The sequence below is a fragment of the Myotis davidii genome, unplaced genomic scaffold (assembly GCF_000327345.1).
Source record: "Myotis davidii unplaced genomic scaffold, ASM32734v1 scaffold59, whole genome shotgun sequence".
NCBI lineage: Eukaryota > Metazoa > Chordata > Mammalia > Chiroptera > Vespertilionidae > Myotis > Myotis davidii.
In genome coordinates, this window is record NW_006293001.1 from 9,887,700 (window position 1) to 9,898,322 (window position 10,623).

At 35.6% G+C, this 10,623-nt stretch overlaps 1 protein-coding gene and 1 long non-coding RNA gene across 3 annotated transcripts in view; one reads left to right on the forward strand and one right to left on the reverse strand.

Moving 5' to 3' along the window:
• Nucleotides 1-2,914: 2,914 nt before the first annotated feature.
• LOC107183527 overlaps nucleotides 2,915-10,623 on the forward strand; it is a 15,836-nt gene continuing 8,127 nt past the window's right edge. Inside the window, exons 1-2 of the long non-coding RNA XR_001514317.1 lie at nucleotides 2,915-2,971; nucleotides 7,764-7,769. This is a non-coding gene — a long non-coding RNA (uncharacterized LOC107183527). The remainder of the gene's footprint in view (nucleotides 2,972-7,763; nucleotides 7,770-10,623) is intronic.
• TLK1 (tousled like kinase 1) overlaps nucleotides 3,056-10,623 on the reverse strand; it is a 108,604-nt gene continuing 101,036 nt past the window's right edge. For both annotated transcript variants that reach the window (XM_006766551.2, XM_015565772.1), the window contains one exon: nucleotides 3,056-5,889. In XM_006766551.2, the coding sequence (XP_006766614.1) occupies nucleotides 5,713-5,889 (177 nt within the window). In that variant the 3' untranslated portion in view covers nucleotides 3,056-5,712. The remainder of the gene's footprint in view (nucleotides 5,890-10,623) is intronic.

Consider the following 10,623-nt stretch of genomic DNA (forward strand, 5'->3'; position numbering starts at 1 on the left):
ACGCACCTGAGAATTTCACTTCAGCACTGCGCCTCCTCTGAGTCTGGATATGATATTCTCTTTACTCCTAGTTGTAGAATTTCCACTCAGCCAGCCCTCCTGTGGTTCTGGATGTTGTCCGTTCCCTTTTTCAGGCTTAATTTGAATTGGTTGTTTAAAGCAGCAATCTCCGGCGTTAACCTATGCCGCCATCTTCGGTTCTCTCGACAGTTTTACTTCTTATTTGGATGCCTTTTACTTCTTTTTCTTGTCCAATTGTTCTGGCTAGGAATTGCAATACTATGCTGAATAAAAGTGGTGAGTGGGCATCTTTGTCTTGTTCCTGATTTTAGAGGAAAATCTTTTAGCTTTTCATCATTGAATAGATGGTAGCTGTGAGCTTGTTATATGTGACTTTTATTAAGTAGCAGTATGTTCTCTCTATACCCACTTTGATGTTTTTTTCAAAAATCATAAATGGATGTTGAATTTGGGAAAATGTTCTTTTTTTTTGCATCTACTAAGATGCTCATATTTTTATCCTTCATTTTAATGCAGTGTTATCACATTGACTTGTGGATTTTGAACAAATCCTATATCCCTGGAGTAAATCCCCCTTGATCATTGGTGTGTGATCCTTTCAATATATTGTGTTTGTTTTGCTAATATTTTGTTGAGGATTTTTGCATTTATATTTACTGGGAATATTGGCCTATAATTTTCTTTTCTTGACTGGTTTTGGGATGAGGCTAATGCTGACCTTGTAAAATGAGTTTGGAAGTGTTCCCTTCTATTTTTTTGAAGGGTTTGAGAATTGGTATTAATTCCTCTTTAAAGGTTGTAGAATTCACCAGGGAAGCAGTCTTGTGTAGACTTTTGCTTATTGGAAGGTGTTTGATTACGGATTCTGTCTCCCTATTAGTAATTTGTTTGTTCAGATTTTCTATTTCTTCGTGATTCAGTCTTTGTAGGTTGTATGTTTCTAGGAATTTTACCATTCCTTGTAGGTTGTCAAATTTGATCAGAGGAGTCTCTTGTGATCCTTAATTGTTCAGAGTAGCCTCTTGTGAGCCTTTGTATTTCTGTGATATCAGTTATATCTCCCTTCTTACTTTTTACTTGGTCCTCTCATTTTGAGTTTAACTAAAGATTTGTCAATTGTTTATCTTTTCAAAGAACCAGCTCTTACTTTCACCTTTTCTATTGTCTTTTTAGTCTCTATTTCTGCTCTGATCTTTATTTCCTTCCTGGGCTTCATTTGTTTTTTTTTGTTTCTTGTGGTATAGTTAGGTTTTTATTTGATAGTTTTATTTATATATATAATCATTTATTGCTATTTCTGAACATCCCTCTCAAAACTGCTTTTGCTACATCCCATTAGTTTTGGAATGTTGTGGTTCAATTATCGTTTATCTCAAGCTATTTTCAATTTTTCTTTTCATTTCTTTGACCCATTGGCTGTTCTGTAGCATGTTGTTTAATCAGTACATATTTGTGAATTTTCTTGTGATTTTGTTTTATGCATTATGGTCAGAAAAGAAGCTTGTTTTTATTTCAATTTTCTTAATTTTATTGACTTGTTTTAAGGCAGTGGTTCTCAACCTTGGCTGCACATTAGAATCACCTGGGGATCTTTTTAAAAAAACAGAATTTCCGGAGGATGAGGCCCAGAAATCAGGATTTTAAAAAGATCCCCAGGTGATTCTAATGTGCAGCCAAAGTTGAGAACCAGTTTTATGGCCTACTATATGATCGATAGAGAATTCCATGTGCACTTAAGTGTTCTGTTGCTTATAGAGTGTTCTGTATATAAGTCCATCTGGTTAAATGTAATAAAAAGCCGATTTCCTTATTTTCTGTCTGGATGATCTATTGATGAGAGCATGTAGTAAAGTCCCCTACTATTATTGTATTGCTATTTCTTCCTTTTAGGTCTTTTAATATTTGCTTTATATATTTAGGTGTTCCAATGACAAGAGCATATTTACAAATGTTGTATCTTCTTGTTGGATTGACTCCCTTATTACAATGCCCCTTTTTTTTTTGTCTATTATAATCTTTGTTTTAAAGCCTATTTGTCTGATATGAGTGCTACCCCAGCATTCTCCCCTCCCATTTGAATAGAGTATCTTTTTCCATACCTTCATTTTTAGTCTGTATGGCCTTACATCTGAAGTCAGTCTCTTGTAGGCAGCATAAATGTCTTTTTAAAAAATTCATTCTTTTGATTGAAGAATTTAGTCCATTTAAAATAATTATTGAAAGACATGTACTTATCATTTTGTTTTCTATTTTATAGTTTTCTTCTTTGTAAGTTGCCTTTCTTAAAACAATCATAGGTAATCTATATCCCTAGTATTTTAAACGAGTGAGGATTTCTAACTAAAAATAATTCTATTAAGTTCTTCCCTGGTTCTATGTAAATTCTTGAAGTTGGTCTACATATATTTACTCAAATCTTTCCCAAACACTAAAGAATTCTCAGGGTGTGTGTGTGGGGGCAATGCTCAAAAAATGGGGAGGAAATTAAGGAAAGGCAAGTAGAGATGTATGTTCTAGGAAAGAACATTGAAATTGACAAATTATATAAATTCTAGAACTGTTGTAGAGTTCCCAGGAACGAGAATCCTAATAACCTGTTATAAACTAGCCGATAAGACACGTTTGAAATGCCTTCAGAACGTTAAATTTTAGTATATTTGTGAGGAAATTTTATCAGATAACATGTTAAAATTTAGGTGGGATTAGAGAAAGACCTGCAAATGTGATTTAAAGGTATAAAGCTTTTTCACACACAAATGAAACAGCAATGTAATTCAATTCTGAAAGTAACAACCTAAAGGACTGGACAGTCTGCATTACAATTAAATAGATAGTAACATCTGATGACATTATATTTAGTAAGTAACAATGAATAGCAAAATGCACAATATCCTCTTTAAATTTTTCACTGAAACTCTCCACCACTTTAGCTTCATGTAATGAGGTATTTGTTCACATTTTATGTACCATTTAAACTGAGAGTTCTTTTTTTTTTTTTTTTAAAGGGGATGGACAAAAATAGAGATTTTTAAAAAAAGACAACCCAGTATCTACCCAATTCTTGATTTAATGAGTTATTAGGGTAGTTTCTGCACTTATTTCCTTGCAATGTGTACACACTGAAACTACTTCATATCAGAAAAAGATTTTAAAATTATCTGCAAAAACTGCATTTTACCTTGCAACAGTGCTGACTCTTACAGGAAATAGGCTTATAAGATAGCTAAGGGAGAGGCCCTAGCTGTTGTCTTAGGAATATAAGTCACGCTTTAATTCTGAGGAGTGAATTCAGGAAACCAGAACAGTTTAAGCTTCAGAAAATATTAGAGCTGAAGATTGCCAGAGTGATGGAAATCACTTAGTGATAGATACCAATTTCCTTTGTGAAGATAACAGTATTCAGTTTGGCTCAATTAGCCATCTTGTATGTATTGGGTTACTGGCATATTATCTGAAATCTACAGCATTTGTTTGGGTAAACTTTTGGAGGAAGGGACAGTCTATAAGTTGACTCATTTCCCTCCTTTTCTGCATTTTGAGACCATCAGCCACTTTCATTCATTTGGAAATGATGGTAAAGCAGTGATCTTGGGCTACACTACTTATTCAAATCGACCTCATGTTAGATTTATACATCCACTTAATATCTCACCAAAATTTTAAACAAAAATGGGCATTTTCCTTCAATTCAGAACTTCAAATAAGTTACTATATGAACATAGTACTTTATGATTCAGAATGATGAAAATAACAAAATAGAAAAAATTTGTGGGCAGCACCTAAGGCACTCAGTCAATGTTAACATTTCATTACCATGTCAATATTTCTTATAGGATTTCTATCTTAATCTACAGAGGAGCAGGTACAGCCCCTAGCCACTCCTGATAGTGCTGTTACCCACCCAGAATTAACCTTGATAATGGTTATTAGGTTCACTTTAACAGCTTGAAACACTTTATACTTGTCTTGAAGTATACTTAAAGAATTTATTCAGCTGATTCTTAAGGAGCCAAGTCAGAGCCAATATTCTAAATCTTGAAAGCTCCCTTAAATGCAATTTTCATAGTCTTTACATTTTAACTGTCATTGTTTATTACCAGTTTGGCTACATTCTCTACAATTTCAGCAGCATTTTAAAGAGACAATGTGTGTATGTACAATGGAAAAACAAAATGGCTTGCAACATCAGAAATAACAGCCACAGTCTAACTGTACAATATTAAGGAGAATCTGTGGTAAAGTAAGTAGAGCCTCCTTTTTCAGCAACATGGACAACTTACATGTATCAGCATTATGAATATAACAAGGAATAATTTTTACAGGAGTAAAATACAACATCCTGAAAAATGGCTTCTACCATACCAGGCAGTTAGAAAATGTTCACATTTTAACAAATCTGTATAAACCACAAGAAACTTGTTTATGGGACCATCATCCCACCTTGCTGAAAAGAACCTTCTAGAAATGTAGAATAACCATGAACAATGTATAAATCTAGTATCTATGTGCTCCACAGCCCTAGAACCCAAGAAACTGATTTAGAGAACTCTGTATGTCCAACATGGATCATTTTACATGCCTTGATTGTTAATGAATGCCTGCTTTTAATATGCCTCTATGATGTACAGTCAATTTGCACCTTTTTAAGGAGGTCATTCGATTTTTTTTTTTTTTTTTTAGCAAAGAAGCAACATCATTTAGCAGCAATTAAAGCGCCTTCAAGACTTAAAAAAAATACAATATCCAATTAGAAAAGCCGTATTTTTAAACATTTGTACAAGAATAAGCTGCTGAAACTTGGTAATTGAAATATGACATATGTACAACAATTTACAATAGAGCTAGAAGGGAATTTATCATTATCCTGCATAGAACTGGTCTGCATTTGGTTATATACTGTCATTTGTTTTAATGAACAAGGCCTGGTATCAACACAAAAATATGTTACTTCTAACATGTTGAAAACACTGGAAATATTACAATTTAGTGAATTCAACTGATTTTAAAATGAGCAGCTCATTTTGTCAAAGGTGTAAAGTATCTAGGAATAATAGCTCTCCCTTTAACATAACCAGTGGGAAAAAAAAAAAAGGACATGTGATTTCGAGGTACAATGTGGTAAAAGCCAGAACAGGCAAATGACAAAGTCTAACCTTGTCCAAAGATTCTAACTCTCACATTCTATCTATAAAACACAACTGTCACTGTCATTCAGTTCTTACTTTGGTTTCGGCAGATTAACTGCCAAATGCTGAAGAATGTATCCAGGCACTATAGTTCTTGTGTTAGAAATACTTCTCATTTTTTCCAAATGTTTTTAAATAATGAAAAACTACCCTTCATATTAGAACTCTTTAGTAACAACCAAATGTATTTAAGTATTATAAACGCTATTTACAGTGTTTCCCCAAACAAATCATTTTTCTTCTGTCTGAACATGGTATTCCCGTTTCTGTGCAACAGGCAGTCACCCTTCACGTCCCAAGGTTATTTACAGTCAGAAGTGTACATTTATTCATTGTCCATGATCCTTTCTCATACAAACGACGCCACAAAGAACTTCAGCTTGCGAACAGTTCTCCATCGTGTCCTGTGTAAAAAAGAAAGTAACAAAAAAACACTCAAATGCTCTTAAACTCAAGTGTGCACCTGGAAGCAATTCAAAGGTATCATGCCAATTTTGGAGGAAAGTCAGTAAGTCATTATGCTTGAAGCAGGGGGTGTGGGGGATGCTGTCAGCCCAGCCATGTGTAAGTTTCCTGAAGAGTTTGATCTTCTCATGTGTGGGAGAAGGTACGGGTCATTTGCCAGTTGGTGCACATCAAATCGATCTTCTTTTCGGTATGCCAAACAGCGTCGTATAAAGGCCTTAAAAAAAAAAGTCAGCAATTAAAATCTTTCCTCTTCTAAGTATCAAACAACTAAATTCCAAAGAAGAATGGACACATTTAAGACAGCTTTTTCATGATCTCAAACTGAAACTTTTACTATAACCATTAAATAGTAAATACTGATTTCTTCCTCCCCTAACTTTTGGAAACCACTGTTCTGTCTTGTTTATGATTTGGCTATCCTAAATATCTATATATAAGTACCTAGAATATAAGTGGAATCACACAATATTTGTCCTTTTGTATCTGGCTTATTTCACTTAGCACAATGTTTAAGAGTCATCCATACTTGCAGCATGCATCAGAATTTTGTCCCTTTTTAAGTTAAATAATATTCAACTGCATGTATATACAACATTCTGTTTATCCATTCACCTGTTGATTGATATTGGGTTGTTTCCACCTTTTTGCTATTGTGAATGCTGTTTTGAACATTGGTAAAGATCTGTTCAAGTCTCTGCCTTTTCATCTTGTTGGTTGTTTCCTTTGCTGTGCAGAAGCGTTAGTACTGCACTTGTTTTTGTCGCCTTTGCTTTTGGTGTCAAATCCAAAAATTCCTCACCAAGACGGAGGTCAAAAGCTTACTAGCTATATTTTCTTTTAGGAGTTTTGTGTTTCAGATCTTTACACCTCAGTTTTCCTGACATTATTTATTGAAGAGACTGTCTTTTTACCCCATTGCATATTTTTGACTTCTGTTCATAAAATAATTGACCATATATGTGTAGGTTTATTTCTGGGCTCTCAATTCTGTTCCACTGATCGTTGTGTCTGTTTTTATGCCAGTACATACTGTTTGGATTACTATAGTTATATTATAGTTTGCAATCAGGGAGCATGATTGCAACAAAGCCTCCAGCTTTGTTGTTCTTTCTCAAGACGCTTTGGCTATTCTGGGTCTTTGTGGTTCCACATAAATCTTATAATTGTTCTAGTTCTATGAAAAATACCACTGGAATTTTGGTAGGGATTACAGGAATCTGTAGATTGCTTTAGATAGTACACACATTTTTACAATATCAGTTCTTCCAACCCATGAGTATGGACTATCTTTCCATATGTTGGTGTTTCTTTAATTTCTTCCATTAACATCTTACAGTTTTCAATGTATAAGTCTGTCATCTTGTTGGTTAAATTCACCTCTAGGTATTTTACTCTTTAAGATGCAAATGGGCTTATTTTCTTAATTTCTCTTTCTGATAGTTTGTGTATAGAAATGCAACAGATTTTTATATATTGAGTTTTCATCCTGCAACTTTACTGAATTTGTAGATTAGTTCTAACAGTTTTTTGGTGATGTTTTTAAGGTTTCCAGTATACAGGTGACCCCTGAGCAACAAGGGGTTAGGGGTGACAACTCCCAGCAGTCAAAATCCACATGTAACTTAATTTGGCCCTCTGCATATGCAATTCCCAATGACCCGTTGCCCTTTAATTCGATTTGAACTGTGTGGGTTAACTGAAAATCTGTGTATAAGTGGACTGGTACAGTTTGAACCTGTGTTGTTCAAGGGTTAACTATATATCATCTGTAAATTATTCCTTCCTTTTTGATTTTGGATGCCTTTTATTTCTATTTCTGCCTAATTGCTCTAGCTAGGACTTCTAATATTATGTTGGATATGGAAAGCTGCATTTATAATTACAAATTCTGCACACTTATTTCTAGAATTTATCTTCTGCTAAAATAATCCTCTCTGTCAGTTTAGTTTGGCCAGAGGGTATGCTATTTTTAACCATATTATTTTTTTTTCCTATTGAGCATAAAGACTTTCTTTACATGAAGGAACACTTCCATTGAGGTTTTTGTTTCATAGGTTAACGTTGAGCATCAGCACACTTTTGAAAAAGCTAAAAGTGGAATAGAATCACTATCTTTTCCCTTTCTCAGACTGGTTTTATGTATCCTGTCCTTGAGAAGAGCTTCTTTAAAAAACAAAACTCTAAGTATACAGTACAAAGTGAATATATTGATGTAACTGGCAACCAGATGAAATAATTTTACCAAAACCATCTGAGTTTCTTCCTGCCCGTTTAAGCATGGGCTCTGCCTAAAACCCACCTGGGTAACTTCTACCCCAACTTTTAACACTGTAGTTGAGTTCTGCTGTTTTGACCTTTATGTAAGTGAAACCAAAGATTATGTTCTCTTTTATGTGGCTTCTTTCACCCAGTATTATATTTGAGATTTCTGCATTTTTTTTTTACAACAGATAAAACATTCTTAAGTGATAATTGATAATTCTTTCCCTTTTCTTATTGCTGACACTAGACCAGTGATGGCAAACCTATGACACGCGTGTCAGAGGTGACATGCGAACTCATTTTTTTGGTTGATTTTTCTTTTTTAAATGACATTTAAATATATAAAATAAATATCAAAAATATAAGTCTTTGTTTTACTATGGTTGCAAATATCAAAAAATTTCTATATGTGACACAGCACCAGAGTTACGGTTTTTCAAAATGCTGACACGCCGAGCTCAAAAGTTTCGCCATCACTGCATTAGAGAGTACCCTATAGCTTGCCATGAAATAAACCATTAATAAGAAAACTATAACATACTTTTTAATGTGATCAAACTTCAACTTAAATGGAACAATTTTGCCTGTTCTTTGTTTTGAAAGTCATTCGAAGTAATTTTTTCTCTAAGAACAAATCTAGCTCTTCTCATACCATGATTAGCATACTAACATTTTATCAAAAGTCTTTCTGATCCCTTAGGTCTTATCTCTTTAAGTCTTTAACAAACAGAAAAAGTTTCAGAGACCACTCTGAAAATGATTAAGGTATAGAAAAAAGAAATCAAGAGTGATTATGTTGAAGACAGAGTTTAAAAGGATGAAAAACTACCAGTAGGTTAAGAAGTATACGAGGAGTAAATATGCTGAAGATGCTTAAATGAGGTCTGTAGAGGTTCTTGGCAAAGGTGTGTTCTGTAAGGACAAAAGGTTACGAAACAAGGAAATAATGTGATTTTCCCTTGGTACCAAAAGGGTGACTGTGGCACCTATAAAGAGCCAGAGGTGGTGAACGGGACTTCTTTTTGGCACACTATAGTCACACTACACTCATTCTTATTACTATTAAAAATGTAAATACATGGATCCTGCATTGATACATTCATTTAGTTTCTGTTCTCACTGATGCTGTGATAAACAGAAGACAAAATTTAGATGCTAACACCAAGATCTTTTAAAAAATTTTTCACTTATATATTTTTATTGTTGACAGTATTATAAATGTCCCCCATAACCCCTTTACCCTCTTCTGTCCAGTCCCTACTTCTTCCCCCAGGCCTTCACTACACTACTGTGTCCATGGGCTATGCATATCCTATATCAGTGATGGTGAATCTTTTGAGCTCGGCGTGTCAGCATTTTGAAAAACCAGGGGAACGACCAGCCACTATGATGCACACTGACCACCAGGGGGCAGACCCTCAACGCAGGAGCTGTCCCCTGGTGGTAAGTGCGCTCCCACAGGGGGAGCGCTGCTCAGCCAGAAGCTGGGCTCATGGCTGGTGAGCATAGCAGCAGTGACGGGAGCCTCTCCTGCCTAAGGTGGCAGGTGGATATCCCCCAAGGGGTCCCGGACTGCAAGAGGGTGCAGGCTGGGCTGAGGGACGCCCCCTGCCCTCCAGTGCACAAATTTCGTGCACTAGGCCTCTAGTAAATATATAAGTTCTTTGATTTATCTCTTCCTGTCCCTCTCTCCCCTTTGAGTTATGTCAGTCTGCTCCATCCCCATGGACTTATTCTGTTGGTCAATTTATTTTGTTCATTAGCTTCCACCAATAAGTGAGATCATGTGATATTTGCCTTTCTCTGACTGGCTTATTTCATTTAACATAATACTCTCCAAGTCCATCCATGCTGTTTCAAAGGGTAAGAGATCCCTCTTTTTTACAGCTGCATAGTATTCCATTGTGTAAATGTACCATAGCTTTATCCATTCATCTACTGTTTCCAAATCTTAGGTATTGGAAATAATGCTGCTATGAATATAGGGGTGCATATATTCTTTCTGATTGGTGTATGGGTTTCTTTGGCTGTTTTCCTAGAAGTGCGGTTGCTGGGTCAAGTGGCAGTTCCATTTTTGATTTTTTGAGGAAACTCCACTGTTTTCCATAGTGGCTGTACCAGTCTGCATTTCCACCAACCGTGCATACGGGTCCCCTTTTCTCCACATCCTCACCAGCACTTGTCATTTTAATTTGTATCTCTCTGATGATCAATGACTTTGAGTATTTTTTCATGTCTCTTGTCCATCAGTATGTCCACTTCGGAGAAGTGTCTACTTAGGTCCTTAGCCCATTATTTAATTGGATTGTCTTCCTTTTGTTGAGTTCTTTATATATTTTGGAAATTAACCCCTTATCAGCTGTATTATTGCCAAATATGCTCTCCCATACAGTGGGTTCTTTTCATTCAGATGATGGTTTCTCTTGCTGTGCAGTAGCTTTTTAGTTTGATGTAGTTCCATTTTTAAAAACTTTTTTCCTTTGTTTCTCTTGCCCAAGCACAGTGATTGGCAAACTGCAGCCTGCGAGCCACATGCGGATCTTTGGCCCCTTGAGTGTGGCTCTTCCACAAAATACCACGTGCAGGCGTGCATGTACAGTGCGATTGAAACTTCGTGGCCACACTCAAGGGGCCAAAGAGCCGCATGTAGTTCGTGAGCTGCAGTTTGCCGACCACTGTCATAGAC